Source organism: Sphaeramia orbicularis, chromosome 6, assembly GCF_902148855.1.
Source record: "Sphaeramia orbicularis chromosome 6, fSphaOr1.1, whole genome shotgun sequence".
NCBI lineage: Eukaryota > Metazoa > Chordata > Actinopteri > Kurtiformes > Apogonidae > Sphaeramia > Sphaeramia orbicularis.
Window position 1 is genome coordinate 33,347,289 of NC_043962.1, and position 18,628 is coordinate 33,365,916.

The following is an 18,628-nucleotide window of genomic DNA, read 5'->3' on the forward strand; positions in this document are numbered from 1 at the left end:
ATCATTTACATGTGTACCTTATAACTTACAGATCACAGTGGATCTACAAATACACAGAACATTTAATAACAGAATGTCGGTAAAATTGCATTTACTTTTCTTAAGACATTTCCATTTGTTCATATTTGTTCAGGTTATTCAAATTTTTTGTAAAACTATAGTTTGGTAATATAAACATTTTCATGTAATTTAGCTGTTTTGCACCCAAAAAAAAAGAGAAAATTTGCAGTTGTCATTATTTATAGGTTATTATGATAATATTTTACTGCTCTGGTCCACTTGAGAACTAATTGGCTTGTATGCATCTGTACGTGGAACCTGAAATAAAATGATTTCAACACCACTGATCGTTAATATCTTCAGTGTAATTTTTGCATTTCACAAATTCATCCCAGGGGCCAGACTGGACCCTTTGGCGGGCCAGATTTGGCCCTCGGGCTGCCTGTTTGACACCTGTGATCTAGAGGAATCCTCCTATTATTCCAGCTCTTCTTCTCTTGTTTCATTTCTGCAGAATGCCTTTGCCCTGCAGTCAGACACCCAGCCTCGCATTCTTGTTCAGGCACCTCTTGACTATGACAAGGTGAAAAATGTCCAGCTGATACTGAAAGTTCAGGTAAGAGATGACAAATATGACAGTGATGCACAAAAAGTAGTTTAATGCTTCTCTGTTCATCTGATAATCTGTTTCTTTCTGTTTGTAAGGACACTCCGTTGCCGCCGTCAGATATCAAACCGTCACACTCAGCCACCACCACCATCATGGTCACAATCGTAGATATAGACAACAGACCGCCGTGGTTCCAGCCCTGTACGATGACTGAAGTAGGAGCGGCGGTGATCTGCCAGAGCCTTGGATACACTGGCAGAGTCAACTTAAATGAACAAGAGGTCTGACACTTCAGTTTGGTCGGTCAAAAAATACACCTGTTCATTGTTCCGAAATGTATTATATGAGATATATTAGTGTCATTTGTGTTACCTAATGTAGTATGTCATTATCATAAACATACGACCTCTGAATATAGAGGGATTTAACTCATAAAGACCCACATATCCACCGGCATCCATAGTCATCTACTGATCTAACCTGTTGATCCACTAATCCTATCAATACATGTAAATAATTGGTGTAAAATATAGTTTGTCATCTTTTCATGGTCATCAGATATGACCCATTTGGACGTTCCAAGGCTCTGCGGTTACCGTGGAAACACTGTCATCTTCTACAACATTGATTCACCAGTAAAACCCACGGAGTTGGATCAATGACCGTGGATGGAGATGCTTGTTTTCTGTTCAGTTAATAATAGATTTTATTGAATAAGCCACTTTTTTTTTTTTTTTTTTTTTTAAGTTTCCTCTGTTTCTGATAAAATAATCCTCAACTTCAATCTGAACTTTTATGAACATCTGCATGATCAGTGAATTAAATATAGGAAAATACATGATTTTCACTGAAACAATGCAAAACACAGAGGATAAAATTACAATAAATGGTGATAAATCACTTCAGAAAGGCTAAATTGAAAGGAAAAAATTATATAGGAACTGCTATGAAAGTAGCACTGAGTCTTCATGGGTTAAACTCATAACATATGTGAAACAACTATCACTTCATCACTAATTTTACACCAATAACCAAATCAGAAAGAATAACCACAGCTTTGTTAATTTTACGCTCTGATTTCAGTGTGTGACCGTAACATTTTAGGCAACGAGGCCCAAAAAAGCCCCATGTTGTAATATTTCATTGGATTCCCTTTAGCTCTGACTGTAACATGCATTTATTTCCACCAACTTTTGACACATAACATTGCTGAACCTAGACCTGATCAACAGAACCAACCCTAGATCATAACACTGACCCCACAGGCTTGTACTGTAGGCACTAGGCATGATGGGTAATCACTTCATCTGCCTCTCTTCTCACCCTGATGCACCCATCGTTCTGGAACAGGGTCATTCTGGACTCATCAGACCAACATGACCTTTTTCCATTTAAGAGCAGTCCAATCTTTATGCTGATGGTTGTTTAAGAAACGAGAAGATACTCTGACACAGATTATTCACTGCAGTAATTATCCAATAGAAGGATGTGAATTATTTGCTGAATGAAATCCAGGTGACACCTTTTTTTTTGGCCAGGCTGTGTACACTGATCAGCCATAACATTCTCACCACTAACAGGTAAACTGGTATTAATTTTCATTATCTCATTACAGTGGGACCTGGTACATACTAAGCAGTGAGTGAACATTTAGCCCTTGAGTAGAAACAACAAAATGAGCAAAATTATGCATCTGAGTTACTTTGACAAGGGAGAAATTCCATCTCCAGGTCTTTTTCATTCCCAGTGGTTAGTACCTATTAAAAGTATCTATAGAACAACCGGATCTCAACCAATCAAGCATCTGTGGCACAGGTGCCAAAACTGGCCCACCAAACGGTCCAATCTGGCCCCTGGGATGAATTAGTGAAATACAAAAAGTACACTGAAGACATCAACAATCAATGGTGTTAAAATCATTTAGGTCAATTCAATCTAAGGTGGGTAAGACCAGCAAAACACTATCATAATAACCTATAAATAAAGAAAACCACAAATTTCTCTCTTTGTTTTAGTGTAAAAATGGTAAAATTACACAAAAACGTTTACATTTACAGACTAATCTTTTACAAAAAATTTCAATAACCTGAAATGTCTTAAGAGAAGTATGTAGAATTTTACCAATATTCTGCCTGTTAATACATGTTTTGTGTATTTGTAGATCCACTGTGATCTGAAAGTTATGATGCCCATGTATAAATGATAAACTCAAGTGTAATATTCCTAAAATTGCACTTATTTTTCTTAAGAATTTTTGGGTTGTTCATGTTTGTTCATGTTATGTTCTAGTAGAGTTTGCAGATGTAAAAATTTTCATGATGGAATTTGACTTTTTTCACTCAAAAACATAGAGAAAACTTTGGTGTTGACATTATTTATCAGTTCTTATCTTATTATTTGTATTATTTTATTGGTCCGGCCCACTTTATAACATATTAGGCTGTATGTGGCCCCTGAACTCAAATGAGTGTGACACCCCTGATCTATGGGATCAAAATATTATTACCACCTGTCTAATATTGTGTAGGATCCCCTTTTTCTACAAAATCTGCTCTGACCCGAGGCCTAGACCAGTGTTTCCCAACCTTTTTGAGCACATATTTTACATTGGAAAAATCGCAAGGCACACCACCAACAAAAATGTCATAAAAAGTATATTTATTGAAATATAATGCTAATCTTGTCTCGATTTACTTACTCAGTGTGAAACCTAACCTGGGCCTGTTTACTTGAACACAAAGCTGATATTCTTGCAGCAATTGAAGTTTGGAATGAGAAAGCTGAGAGGGGTGCGTCAGCAACTCCTCGGACATGAAAATGATGTTTTGTTTTGTTTTGTTTTGTTTTGTTTTTTGTTTTGTTTTTAATGTGATGTTTTGTTGTGTGTGGTGTTCCTTGGTCTGCAGGCTGGAGTGTTACCTCTGGAGCCAGGACCGCTGTATGCTATTGATGGAGACTCAGGGATAAACGAGGCTGTGACATATTCAATCCTTGCCGGTAAGCAACTCAGGTCATGATAAAATACTGAAATATTCTGCAGCTGTCTCAAGGGGGTTGGAAACAAACAGGAATATTTATTTCTGTTTGATTTTCAGGAAATGACGCTGGTTTGTTTGCGATCAGTGCAAACACAGGAAACATCACCATGGTCAAAGTGGCTGATGTGACAGAGACCATCCGCCTCACAGTGATGGTAAAGATTTTACCTTTTTTTTTTTTACTTTCACTCTTGAGCACATTTACTTTACTGGGATATTTCCATTGTACTCATCTTTATACTTCTACTCCTACTTTGGTTTTAGTTATTTTTATCAGATTACACATTTTTATCCCCTTTCCGTTCAGCAAAATCCACCAGATGAACTGAAGTATGGAATGTTTCCTTAATGTGTTGTGCAAATTCTCCTCCTTAAAATAAATAAACTCTCTTGGATTATCTGAAAAATGCATCCTCAGAAATCAGAATATAGGGCTGTTTTTAAAGTGAAAAAATTACATTTTAGAGATACAGGTTCATATAGGACAGTGACGTTACAAACATATCGATGGCTGAAGAACAAAACCTCCTTTTCGGAAAAATACAGTTTTTGTTGAAAACAAGAGTGATTCTAGGATCAGAGGTTCAGGGGGGCTGAGCACCCAGAGTGCTGGCTGGCCAGGAAAGAGAAATTTCACTGTTTTGTACATTTTAATGCAATTTCACACCATCGTCCCCATATTTGTGACAGAAAAGCATAAAATTTTTTGGGTATGAGAAACTCTGTGACTAAACCATCAAATCTGATCAAAGTTATTTAAATGCTGAGCCACAGTAAAAGAGGAACGGATTGGAATCATAAAAGAAATAAACCCTAACCCTAATTTCTGGTGGAAGACAATCCTCCATTTTGATACAGCAGCTCCTCAGCGTATACATCTATGAGAGAATGGATTTAACTCCAGAGGAATATCAGTCTCAAACCTACCAGATCTACTTCAAACACTGTCTGTACATGACAATACATTCACTGTACAGGTTCTATCAGTGGAACATTTAGACATCTGTAGGATAAATGGACACAAACCAACACATATGTGGAAGAACACTTTATCATATACTGTCAAAACATCAGCAAACCAGCACTTTGGTCATTAGTTTTCCAATTAATCTGATTAAAATACATATCATTTAACACATTTAATCTGAGGCAGATTATTTTTAATAAACTGCAGACCAGTGCATATGTTCAGTGTTTCTGCTCTCCTCTGTCTCTTTGTGCTTTAACCAAAAGGCAAATAACCAAACAATGTGTTTTATATCTAATAAGAGATATAAACTGGTACCTTTATCCAACTTATAATATCATTGAAATAGAATATTTGGTTGCTGTGGAAAATGAGGTTACACAAGTTGATCTTACACTCTAACCTGAATCTGGCTCTTTTTTTTTTTTTTGTCAGAAAAAAAAAAACAAAAAACAATCGTATGTTTCTGTCTGCACACACACACACACACACACACACACACACACACACACACACTGGGAGTTAATGTTCATCCAGTCAGATAAAGTCCGTCTCTCCTTGTCTTTAATCTGAACACATGCACAGACACATCAGCTTCTCTCAGTCCAGTTCAAACAGAGGACAGAGGTGGACTGAACCACATGGAACATTTCCTAGACAGAAGAAACATCAGCTAACTCCCACTTAACAGCAGAACAGGGATCTACGTTTCAATGCAGCAAAAATATGGACTGGTGTTGATCCTAATGTGTTGATATTCAGTGGTAGAAGTAAACAAATGTGCTGGTTGAACCCAGGTACTTCCTCCACTACTGAACCAACTGTAGAAGGCAGCGCCTGCACACTGCTCTGTACAGGTGGAGCGCAGAGTCCCAGTCAGGGAAAGGGGTGAGGGGAGGGGAGGGGTGGAGTGGATCAAACCATTTTAGAGACTAGATGGGTGGGAGGGTGCTATATTTTTGTTGTTAAAATATTACATTTCAGCCATGTACTGTATATGGACATTAATCCGTAGTGTTATTTCTACAGTGATCATTAACATTTAAAAGGCTCATAAATGAAGTTCATGTACATTTGAACAGGCCATAGATAGATAGATAGATAGATAGATAGATAGATAGATAGATAGATAGACCATCAGAACATCATCATTTCCTCTGTTTAACAGATAGAAATGGTCATATTTAGAACCAAACCTGAGTTGATTCTACTATAGAGGGAATGCACATACGTCATTTCCCCCCTGGGCCACACCCCTCTAAGTCAGACTGAGTGGCAAAAACAAACCGGCTCAACATGACGGAGTATAGCAGTAACTACAGCGAGACCCGGAAAAATGTGGAATATAACATGAAATTAAAGACAACTGGACTGGACATGGATCCATACAAGCTACCAAACAACAAGTGGTCTGCGAACATTGATATGTGGCGGGAAATCACGTATCCTGACATTTATATGAACCTGAGTTCAACGACGGGAAAATGCACAATGCAAAGGCTGAAAGCATACAAAAGACAAAGAGTTGTTGACATCCTCGTCATTGTTAATTAGAGGATTACAGCTGATGAGTGCTTTAATTCAACATACTATTGTTTTTGAGGTTTTCTGTCAGTGCAGACGTATTTTCTTGGCGGTGATTGCCAAGGTAAAGGCCCAGCAGTAGTGCTCACAGTTCACTACTGATTTACTGAAGTTGAACCCTTAGTATTGACCCAAGTGAGTGGATGATCTACTGGTACTGTGGAGATTTAAGTAGAGTTAACATGAAATACTTGATACAACACAGCTACAACAGCTTTGTGCTAGAGTTCCCCCTTATTTGGAAAACTAGGTTAGCCTCAGTTTAAGCTAGTTTACAAATCATGTAGAGCACAAGGTTCAGAATCACACAACTGAAGACAAAAACGTTTCAGTTATTAAATATAGAACTAAATGACAGATGCTAACATTAAGAGCTTTACTAAGAAGTAACGTTAGCCAAAATGATATGTAATTGAAGGTATGATTTTACGCAAGAATACAGCATAAATTAACGTTAGGTAACATGAAATGGCAACCACAAATCCAGGTTTCGTTGCCTGGATTCCAGTTATTTCTACGAATTGCAGTGATCCATCTGCTTCTTCTGTCTTTGGCTTTAGGTAGACACTAAAACGTTAGCTCCGATTGCTTTTTAAATCTATTTGTGCAATCAATGGCACAACAGCTCTTCCCCATTTTTTAGATTGTTCTAAAGTTTTCGCAGTATTCAAGCCAAAGCTGCTACTCATCTCCCTCTTTCTGCCACTCAGTGGACGTAACCACGGTGACTTCCGCTAGTGGTGACGTCACGTGCATACCCTCTATGGTAGGTGATGTTAACAGAACTGAAACACTTCCACAACTGTTCCAAAATAAAAGTCCTCTAGTGTTTGAGTGGATGGAAACCATTCTCGTCTTAAAGGGGCTTTTATTGTGTAAATGTGAACTTCCATGAATGTGTGTAAGTTTCTACAACAGTTTGAACTTTTTAGCTGAACATTCACCTACAGACACTGAAACTGTACTGTTCAGTCATATTTAAGCAGAGTTTTTCTGGTTTGTTTTCAGTTCATTTCCTACTTCCTTTCACCACCAGCTCCTCTTTTCATGCCTTTGTCTGAACATTATCTGAATTTTATCATGAGAAAGGACCTTTAAACACACCCTCGACAGGGTTCATTATTAATCCATAGTGTTATTTTCTACAGTGGTCATTGACGTTTACAAGGCTCATAAATGTAGTTCATGTACATTTGAACAGGCCACAGTCAATTTTATTCATCTAAAATGTCATCTTTAATCTGAGGTTGGTGAAAATAATGAGGGGACAGTATCTTAAAACCATGATCCACAGCAGCTGATGAGTAAAACAGTCCAAACCCTGACTGTATTTATGACACAACTGGTCTATGTGACTGAGAAAAACTGGTTTGTCCTCTGCATCGTAACAAACACAGTAGCTCCATTCTGTCCTCACGTGACCTTGACTCCTCCCTGTAGATCTGACAGCTTATAGGTGGGCGGAGCCAACAGGAGGCGGATCCAGACAGCAGACAGGAAACACTGCACATGTTGAACAGATCAGAGCTCAAACTGCTTTCACTCAAAGTGAAACTTAACCAGTCATTGAGACACGAAGCAGAAATGGAGCAGAAAGGAGTTCAGCTGGATCAGGAAACATTTTCCTGTTCAATCTGTTTGGATCTACTGAAGGATCCAGTGGCTATTCCCTGTGGACACAGCTACTGTATGAGCTGTATTAAAACCCACTGGGATGGAGAGGATGAGAAGAACATCCACAGCTGCCCTCAGTGCAGACAGACCTTCACACCCAGGCCTGTCCTGGTCAAAAACACCATGTTGGCAGTTTTAGTGGAACAGCTGAAGAAGACTGGACTTGGAGCTGCTGCAGCTGATCACTGCTACGCTGGAGCTGAAGATGTGGCCTGTGATTTCTGCACTGGGAGGAAACTGAAAGCTGTCAAGTCCTGTCTGGTGTGTTTGGCTTCTTACTGTGACAAACATCTTGAACATCATTATAATGTGGCTCCGTTAAAGAAACACAAGCTGGTGGATCCGTCGGAGAAGCTCCAGGAGAATGTCTGCTCTCGTCATGATGAGGTGATGAAGATGTTCTGCCGCACTGATCATCAGTGTATCTGTTATCTGTGCCCTGTGGATGAACATAAAGGCCACGACACAGTCTCATCTGCAGTAGAAAGGACTGAGAGGCAGACAGAGCTGGAGGTGAGTCGACAGAAAATCCAGCAGAGAATCAAAGACAAACAGAAAGATATGAAGGTGCTTCAACAGGAGGCGGAGGCCATCAGTCGCTGTGCTGACGAAGCAGTGGAAAAGAACCACAAGATCCTGACTGAGCTGATCCAACTCCTCGAGGAAAGAAGGCGTGATGTGGAGCAGCAGATCAGATCCAAGGAGAAAACTGAAGTGAGTCGAGTCAAAGAGCTGGAGTCGAAGCTGGAGCAGGAGATCACTGAGCTGAGGAGGAAAGACGCTGAGATTGACAAACTGTCACACACACACGACCACAACCAGTTTTTACTCCAGTATCCATCAGTGTCCCAACTCAGAGAAGATCCAGACTCATCCCACATCCATGTCCGTCCTCAGAGTTACTTTGAGGATGTGATGACAGCTGTGTCAGAGCTCAGAGATAAACTACAGCTCAGTCTGACAGAGGAATGGACCAACATCTCACTGAGCATCACTCAAACACAGGTTCTACTAGAACTGGAACCACAGACCAGAGCAGGATTCTTACAATATTCACGTCAAATCACACTGGATCCAAACACAGTGAATGAACGTCTGTCACTGTCTGAGGAGAATAAAAGAGGAACATGTATCAGTCAAACACAGAGCTATCCTGATCATCCAGACAGATTCAGTCAGTGGTTTCAGGTCCTGAGCAGAGAGAGTCTGACTGGTCGATGTTACTGGGAGGTGGAGTGGAGGGGGGGCGGTGTTTATGTCGCAGTTGTATATAAGGATATCAAGAGAAAAACATCCTCTTATGAATGTGTATTTGGAAGCAATGACAAATCTTGGGCTTTGTATTGTAACAACTCTCCCGAATTTTATCATAACCGTGTCCAGTCTTCTGTCCCAGGTCCAGTTTCCTCCAGAATCGGAGTGTACCTGGATCACACAGCAGGTATTCTGTCCTTCTACAGCATCTCTGAAACCATGACTCTGATCCACAGAGTCCAGACCACATTCACTCAACCTCTGTACGCTGGACTTCGGCTTCGGTATGTTGGATCCACTGCCCACTTTCTTAAACTCCATTAAACTCGTCTTTGACTTTGATCCAGGTGATCAGATCAATCTTTTCGTATCTATCTCTAAATCACATGACACAAAAAAAGATCAACTTTTTTTTTTTCCTGAACTCACAATCCAGATTTGGATTGGATTTGGACCACACAACAAGACTTTCATGGTGTCTGTGCTGTGGAGGAAGTCAAAAAAGTGGAGCCGTTTTTCTACGAGGAGTTGAGTTCAAATCTACTGTTCCTTCCTGTTTCCTACAGAAGAAGCGTGGACTGACCAGGCTCAGTCATGTGACTGGAATGGGTTTCAGATCATAGTGGAACCTGATTGGTTCAGTTCCAAATACACGGACATGGATTTGGAGACAATGATAGAAGTGGAGATCATGAACCAACTCAGACTGAGGCTGAGCTCATGCATGGAAACCTGTTCATTTGATTGAGTTCATTCTGTTCCATCTGAGCATGTGCAAGAAAATAGAAATGAGAGAAAACAGAAGTGATTTAGTCAAACATGAGCTGAAGACCAGAACAGGAAGTTGGATTCTATCATCACTACATATGTACAAACCCCCAAAGAAATCCAATGATGGACTGAAACATTTAAACATGGTTTTTCCATGATTTCTGAAGTGCATGTAAATGCATCATATCTGATTATTCCATTTATCTGATTATTAATAGTTATTGGTTTTTTATGGTCGTGTTTTATGGTCCAGTTCAATAGATAGATGTCCACCATCTTAGAAAATGGAGACATTTGTCCTTAAAGCCTGAGGCATGACTTAGTTCAATAACGTAGAAAATACTCATGTTGTAAAAATGAGAAGATGTAATATTTGTAGAATTATCAGTCACCACATAATGGGGAAGTTTATGGAAAAATGTTGATTTGTGTTGATTTGTAAAGCCTGATGTGATGTCCATTCAGTAGAAGCTGCACCAGTTGGTTCCGTTCCAGATGGAAAACTGGTCCACTAAAGGTTTAGACTATGAGACTATGACAAGACTGTGAGGTGAACAGGTCAAAGGTCAAACCCATATTTGAATGGACATTTGAATGTAGATGTGGTGTTTTTTGGGCGTATATTCACAGCCTCCTCTTACTGACTGGACACATTTACCACATGGGCCAGTGATTCAGTTCCCTTTAATACTCAGTCCAGGTTGAACCCATGCAGGTTTTGGAAGGTTTTCCATCTTTAATGCTCCGTGGATCCATATATGCTTCTTTGACTGTGTTCATTTTTATTACGACTGTATTTACGCCTCCTGATTCATGTCCATTCAACAGTTCTATTAAAGTCTGTGTGTGAATAGCTGTGTGTTATTCATTACAGCTTTAACAGGTTTGATCAGTTCCATGAAGAATAAAACCCTATTGAGGAAGGAAATTCGTGATTTGAGAATGCAGACGGCACCCTTTTGTTTGAGAGCACAGAAGGCACCCTTTTGTTTCATGTTCCCTGCCGAGCTAACCTCTTTAGCATTAACCAGTGATGTTTTGATTATATGTGAAGATGCCTCCACCAGGTCTGAGAGACCTACCCTCCCTTCCTTTGGTGTGAACCCCCCCCCCCCCCCCCCTTCCTGGAGTGTGACCCCCTCCCCTTTCCCCTGAATGTAAATTCTCTTGTCTCTTTCCTAAAGTACAACCCCCTTTTTCTGTATTACTTTGTTTGTCTTTTGTTTTCTATTGACTGCTTTGAAGTAACTGTATAAATACCATCTGAAAACATAGATTCGGGGTCAGACTACTGAAACAGACTCTGTCTGCATCGGTACTCTCACCGTGCTCCGGAGCACTAAATAAAGCTATACTCATCGCAGCAAACTTTGAACCACGTTTTGTGATTTTTCTTCAACAGCTGCAGTTTGTTGTTATAGCAACTAGAGTTGAGGAAGAGGAAAGCAGCACAGGACCAATCAGTGATAATAGAAGTCTAAAGGAAAAACTACAACTTTAAACATAGAGGTTGGAAATGTGCAAACAATAAAATCAATGAATAAGGTTTGTATTAGTGATCAATTATTTAAACAAACAAATTCATGATGTAAAAAGTCCATTAAACTTTGATTTGAGGGGAAAAAAAAGGAAATTGAGTTATTTTCTACGGAAGCGTATTGCATTCACACAAAAAATTAAATTCAGCTCTGTTTTTCTGAATTAACGAGATACTGTTTTCTGAAAGAAAAAAAAGTGCTCTGTTTTTCTGAATTTACAAGGTACTCTTTTCTGAAAAAAAAAAAAAAAATGTGTGTGTGTGTGGGGGGGGTGGGGTGGGGGTGGAGTGGAGTGGATTGAACCATTTTAGAGACTAGATGGGTGGGAGGGTGCTGTATTTTTTTTTTTTTTTTTTGGTAAAATATTACATTTCAACCATGTACTGTATATGGTTTTGACATTTTTCTAGCATGTTAAAAATGGACATAAAGTAAACAAGAAAAAAGAAAAACTTCAGCAACCTTAAAATATTTTACGGGTGCTGGGAATGAATTTAGGGGTGCTTCAGCACCCCCAAAAATGAGCTAAAAATGCCCCTGGTTGAAAATATCTTGTATTCTTGTAGAATTCTATTTGTAAGGTTGCATTTTTTAATATAGTGATATTAAGGTACAGTAGTATAGTCCAAAAACAGTGTATTATTCATTGGGTTTTGTTTTCAGATAGCATTCTGCAATTTTTTTTGTGCATTCTCAGGTAGAAGATTTTGTTATTGTTTTTTGCCATCAATAGATAGATAGATGTACTTTATTTATCCCAAACTGGGAAGTTACAGAGTAGCAGCAGCATGACACACATACAATAACAATAGAGTACCACAGAAAACATGAGTAAAAAAGAAAAGCAAATACTATACACGATACATAATAAATTACAAGTATAAAATCATCTGGGTAGAATCTGGATAATAAGTGTAATGTGCTAAAACAGAATTGTAAGTATGGTGCATTCAGGGACCCTTTTACCACACTGCTTCCACCTCTTGAATCTATGGTTTACTTTAATTGCCTGTTTTATAACAGTATGCACCTCTTTTTTAGTTTTAACCTTCCTTGTGCATGTGTTTTTCTTCCAGGCAGCTCAGAGTGTGAACAGTCATCAGTTTTCCACCACCAGCGTCACCTTCACTGTCCAGGTGAAGAGCCTTCACCCTCCAAAGTTTGAGAGTGCTCAGTATGAGGGTGTCGTCACTGCAGTGGGCGTAATGGTGATGGACCTGAAGAACAAGGATCAACCACTGAAGATCCTCGCCACAGATGAAGACTACGCTGCTGCAGGGGTAAAAAAAAAAAAAAAACGCCTCTGCTGATCATTTCAACTTCAGACATCTTTACAAACACCTGCTGATTTATTGCCCTGACTCCGATCGGGAAGCAAAGGGTATTGATTTTGGTTCGGTTTGTTTATTTCTTTGTTTTTTTCTTTGATTTTCAACATTCTAGCAGCAAAACTATTGATTGAATTCATACCAAATTGGGATCATAGATTGCCAGTGACCCAGAATAGATCTCATTACATGTTGGGAACAGTAGGTAAAAGTTCAAATTTTTTTAATGAATTTTTAAGATCTTTTTTTCTTCCATTTACTCATAATGAGCGAAATTTCAAATGTCTATAAAAACATACATTTTGTGTCAGTTTACTTCAGACTTGGCACATACTGTATATAGAGGCAATTGATATGCTGACACCAGCACATGCATAGACATGATGACATCAGCTGAATCGATGCCAAAACAAGCTCAAACATGTATGAAGGGCGGGGTTTGTTGTGCCTGGGGCCACTGGTTAATTCAGTGCAAAGGTGGCTGGGCAAAATATTACACCTGATCTGTTACAACTAGTTAGACATGCAATGTACGGAAGGACTATGTTGTACATACTGGTGTTTTACTGGACTTTTTTTGTTTAGCTTTTCCTGCTTTCTCATGGTTTCCTCTCAAACACATATTCATAGATTCCACAGCAGCAAGTTAAATACTGGGCATGCATAAATACTAAAACTGCCAGTACTCATTTCAATTATTTACTCTCAGCATTTTTCAAGGTTCAATGGGTAATATTTATACACTCATGTAGTTTGTATTGGGAGCTACCTGTGTATTAATATTAGCTGGTTATGCTAATGGAAGCTTAAGTTGCCCAGTTGTTTGGAGCTTCAGAACTTTGGAGCGTGCATAAAGATTTAATAAAATAATATATGTTTTTTTGTCAAACAGGGTATCAATCCTCACATCACCTACACCATTAAAGGCAGCAGTGACTTCTCCATCATAAATGGATTCTTGTTCATGACCAGGGATCTACCGGACAGTACAGTGTCTCTGGAGGCAAGTTTATACAGCGTCAAAAAGTTATAAAGATGGTTCATGATCCTTTTCTGACTGAGGGTGTCACTGTCATTACAGGTGGTGGCAGAGGACACGTCAAACTCAGAATCAGCAACAGCCCGGCTCACAGTGGAGGTGACGTCAGGTAGAGACCAAACACTCACAGAGAAAAGACAAACCCTGCAGCTTCTGAGACATTTATGGATCAGAGCAGAGTTTGACTACATTTTTATGTAATTAAGTGAATATTCATGAAGGTTGGTGCAAATGAGCATATTAGGTTGCATTTATGGACATTTATTTTGATGCTGTGTTTACATTTACTATGCATTTCCACTTTCATTGAACAGAATCATTACGTTTTTATATTTGCTGTTCAGTTTTTCAGTTTGATTTTTGATTAATTTAGTTTATTTATTCAGAGCAGACGTCTCAAACATGCAGCCAAGGGGCCAAATCCAGCCCACCAAAGAGTCCGGTCTAGCTCCAGGGATGAATTTGTGAAATGCCAAAATTACACTGAGGATATTAATCATTTTAGTTCAAATTCCACATATAGACCAATTTAATCTCAAGTGATCAGTAAAATACTATCATAATAACCTATAAATACTCACAACTCCAAATCTGTGTCTTTGTAAATGTAAACATTTTTATGTCATTTTACTGAATTTACAGTAAAACAAACTATCATTTCTCTAAAATGCAAATAACCTGAACAAATATGAACATTTTGAAATGTCTGAAATGCAAGTTTACCAATATTCCGCCTGTTATTAAATGTTTTATGTATTTGTTGATCCACTGTGATCTGTAAGTTGTATTTATATGTGTAAATGATAAACTGAGACGTAATATAGTTAAAATTGCATTTAGTTTTCTTAAGAAAAATCAGTTTGTTCATGTTATTCACATTGTTTAAAAGCATAGTTGATAGAAGTAAACATTTTCATTGCATAATTTTACTTTTTTTGCTGTAAAACATAGACTAAAGTTTGGAGTTGACATAATTTAAATATTATTCTGTTATTATTTCACTGGTCCAGTCTGCTTCAGATCAAATTTGGCTTAATGTGGCCCCTGAACTAAAATGAGTTTGACACCCCTGATTTAGAGGAATTGACTATTTTCTGTTATTTGTTATGTAGGATTCAGTACCAAACCCATAAAGACCCAGTGCTAATTTTCTGGCAGTTCCCAAATGAATTTTTCTATTTTACTTTCTTAAGATATTTATCACCATTTATTCTAATATTATCCCCTGTATTTTTCATTTTGTACTGTAAATCATACATTTTCCTATATTTAATTTAGATATTCATGACAACTCAACATAAATTCAAAGGTTATTATATCAAAACAGACAAAACTGAAGAAAAGGTTTCTTTTTCAACAAAATCTATCATTAACTGAACATAAACCCACTGTCTCCATCCACTGTCATTGATCCAACTCCATGGGTTTTACTGTTGAATTAATGTTGTAGATGATGACGGTGTTTCCACATTCACTACAGAGCCTCTGAATCTTCAAATGGGTCATATCTGACGACCATGAAAAGTTGACAAATAGCATTTTACACCAATTATTTACAAGTATTGATAGGATTAGTGGATCAGCAGATATTAAACAGTTTACATCAGTAGATGGTTTAGGTTGCTGATCGATATGGGTGTTTTTGAGTTAAGCTAGCTGAGTCTTTATGAAGCACCTCGATATCCTGGTTGGGTCTGACTTCATCCAGGTGCCTTCTGTGTTTTCTGGTCTGAAGTCAACAAAAACTGAAGGTTCATTAAAATACAAATACTTTCACACAGTTTCGGGGCAGCTGTTTCATATACTGTACGTACAGAGCATTTGACTGATGGAATGCAACAAGTGCAAAATAGTCCATGATGCACTCGTGAGGGCACATATCAGGGGTCTAAGCCTCCTGGTGTGCTTTACTCCCAGGTCTCACCACCACCAGTTTACCTCCTAGCACCACAGACAACAATGTGACCACTGAAGATGTCCAGTCCACCACTAATCCCAGTACAACCAGTGGCAGCACCAGTGGCTCCACTGAAGGAACCATTTCTACCACTAATCCCAGTTCGACCAGTGAAGAAGGCACCTCCTCCAGCAGCACATCTGAGCCTCACACAGGTGGTCAAGTTTCTCTGATGAATCCCGTCCAGTCTTTGTCCTGCTTGGAGGAGTTTGGCTGCTACTTCTGGCTCACTGTCTGTTTTTACTTTTACTTTGCTTGTTCTGGTCTGAATGCTGGGCTGAGTTGCATGTTTCACTCAGTTCAGTTGTGTTCCAGGCAGAAGTGAAACAAAATGCATGACTTAAACATCAGGTCTGTCATCTTATTGGTTTGAGGATCATATGATTACAGTCTTTGTCAGAACTCCATTTGGAGGCTAGATTCCACTCTATCAGTTCCACATGGTTACAGGTGTACATGAGAGAAAAACCACTTCCTTTAAAGGAGTCATTAAGGAAATCGCTCAGTGCTCAACTCTTCAACCAAAAGACAAAAAAAAAAAGAAAAGTTGGTGTGTTTTGCAAATATGGATGAGTTTTGCATTGCATGAGTGTGCATGGCCAAAACCAAACCAATATGCATGAGATCTGATCTAGATATTAGACTGTATGTAAAGGTGAATGGGGTAAGAACATTTGTGCCACTGTGAAAAGGGAAAACCACAGCGTTGTGGAATTTGGAACCAAAATCTGCAAAGAAGAGATGTTAGTTTTTATCTCCCATGTGTCTTTACCATGATTGGTCATTTTACCTGTCAATCACCTATTTTATATCAACAAATATTTGTTTAAAACAAACCACAAAGGAACAAATCAGCTGTAGCTTCAGCAGAGGCATCATTGTGTCTATCGTCGTATGCAGTTCAGTCCAAGGTTATTATCGTTAATGAAAACTAATGAAATGACGAAAACTAGAATTGTAAAAACAGTTTTGTTAACTGAAATAAATAAAAACTATAATTAAAAGAAAAAAAAAAAACATAACTAACTGAAACTGTATTGTGTGCTTATAAAACTAACTAAAACGTATAAAAAATTATGGATAAAATTCCCTTCGTTTTCGTCTTTGTCAGTGTCGGATTGATATGAAATCGATTTATTTCCCTCAAGCAATTTTAGCTGCTGGCACCATATGATATTTAACGGTCCGTCACTTCTCATCACTTGTGGTTTAAAGTCGTCTTCTGGTCCCCTCTCTACCTGGAAACATGGAGACTAAAGTTGGGAGAAAGCAGCAGAGTCCTGTCTGGGATTTATTTGAATATGACGGCGAAGAAGAGAAAAGATATAAAGAAACTAAAACTAAACTAAAACTAAGCATTTAGAAAATAATGAAAACTAATAAAAACTAGCAAACCTGCTCTAAAAACTATTTAAAACTAACTGAATTAGAGAAAAGAAAAAGTCAGAATAAGACAAAACTATAATGAAAAATCCAAAACTATTAGAACCTTGGTTCAGTCTGTGTTGTGGGCTAATATCTTGGTATTCAGACAAAAGAAGAAGCTACTTTAGAACCTGTTTCAATTAAACTGACATTTTAGGTGTGCATGCCTTTGCTTTCTGTCAAAGTAGAGTTTATTGTGACCATAAAATGAGTTTCTGGCCATAGTTGAAGTGACCGATCACAAACCGCTGATATCAAGGGTTGTGGAATGGGGATTGTGAAACCCTGTGGCTCAGAGAATCAGGGTTCCTTAAAGACAGACAGTTGGATTAATGTGTTACATGCATGAAATGAATAAATGTTTAGTGTTTAGATTGTTGTTTTATTAAGATTATTTACAGTGCGTCATACTACCAGTGTATTTTGGTAACTCTTACGTGTTGACCCTGCAGGTGTAACGGTCGTCTCAGGTGATTTCGGGGTGGAGGACATGGCGGCACTCGGTGCCTCTTTAGGCGTCCTTCTGTTCATCTGCCTGGTCATCATCATCGTCCTCGCACTTCAGGTTAAGAAAGGAAAAGCAGACTGGAGGAAAATCTACGAAACCAACATGTTTAGAAGCTCTGTAAGTTCAAAGGTCAACATTTACAATGGGAAGATCAGTGTCTCATGTTTTGTAAACCTTTAGATCCTCCCTGTTCTAAGTTCTGTAACATCACTAAAGCAACAGAAGATGCACAAATCCTACATATGCAGGAACTTTTATTCTGTCTTCTATTCTTTTAATCTGTTTGATCTGTGTTTCCACCACACCTCAAAGTTCCTGGAAATGTATTCAAATCAGGCTCCGTTGCACTGAATTTTTGAGTTAAAAAAAAAAAAACATTTGACAAGGTCCACGCTTATTATCTAAAGTTTCTTCAAATGGGCGGACATCCTACTATAATGGACGTTCTGTGTCCGGCACGTGTGTGTCCGACGCGTGTGTGCCGATGTCGGATCGATGTTGCAGCACAGGAGGGCGTTTGTACAGGTTTTCCTCAGCCTTCACAGGCCCGATCGCCGCCAAACTCGCCAAATGAATAGAAACATTACCTGACTATCTACTGAGCACAATTTTATGTCTGTATTCAAATGTTGTGAGGTATGCTGGGCGATTTTAACAGGGTCCCAGCTCACCACAGACCAGGTTCCAGCTCCTGCCGCCATACTCCATTTTCAGAAGTGGTTATGCTGCCGTTCATGAAATTTCTACTGCTAGCAGACGATGCTACAATGTGAAGGCTGCAGTTCACTACCGCTGTATGAATTTAACCCTTTCATGCATAGTGGTCACTCCAGTGGACAGGTATTCTACAGCTGTTGTCTTACAGATTCATGGGTTTTGTTGTTTTAGTTCCATATCAGCCGACACAGTGTTCACTTATGCATCATCTCATACAC

The 18,628-nt window shown here is 38.7% G+C and overlaps 2 protein-coding genes across 2 annotated transcripts in view; both read left to right on the forward strand.

The window, feature by feature from the left end:
• The window catches only part of cdhr5b (cadherin-related family member 5b), a 33,820-nt gene that overhangs the window by 12,663 nt on the left and 2,529 nt on the right, over positions 1 to 18,628 (forward strand). The window contains exons 5-13 of the mRNA XM_030135597.1: positions 515 to 616; positions 706 to 891; positions 3,517 to 3,607; positions 3,706 to 3,803; positions 12,513 to 12,716; positions 13,657 to 13,767; positions 13,846 to 13,912; positions 15,721 to 15,915; positions 17,638 to 17,810. Of these exons, the coding sequence (XP_029991457.1) occupies positions 515 to 616; positions 706 to 891; positions 3,517 to 3,607; positions 3,706 to 3,803; positions 12,513 to 12,716; positions 13,657 to 13,767; positions 13,846 to 13,912; positions 15,721 to 15,915; positions 17,638 to 17,810 (1,227 nt within the window). The remainder of the gene's footprint in view (positions 1 to 514; positions 617 to 705; positions 892 to 3,516; positions 3,608 to 3,705; positions 3,804 to 12,512; positions 12,717 to 13,656; positions 13,768 to 13,845; positions 13,913 to 15,720; positions 15,916 to 17,637; positions 17,811 to 18,628) is intronic.
• LOC115420791 (tripartite motif-containing protein 16-like) lies at positions 7,689 to 11,279 on the forward strand. The gene has a single exon (XM_030136319.1). It carries the CDS (start codon positions 7,709 to 7,711, stop codon positions 9,449 to 9,451), a length of 1,743 nt encoding a protein of 580 aa, XP_029992179.1. The 5' UTR covers positions 7,689 to 7,708; the 3' UTR covers positions 9,452 to 11,279.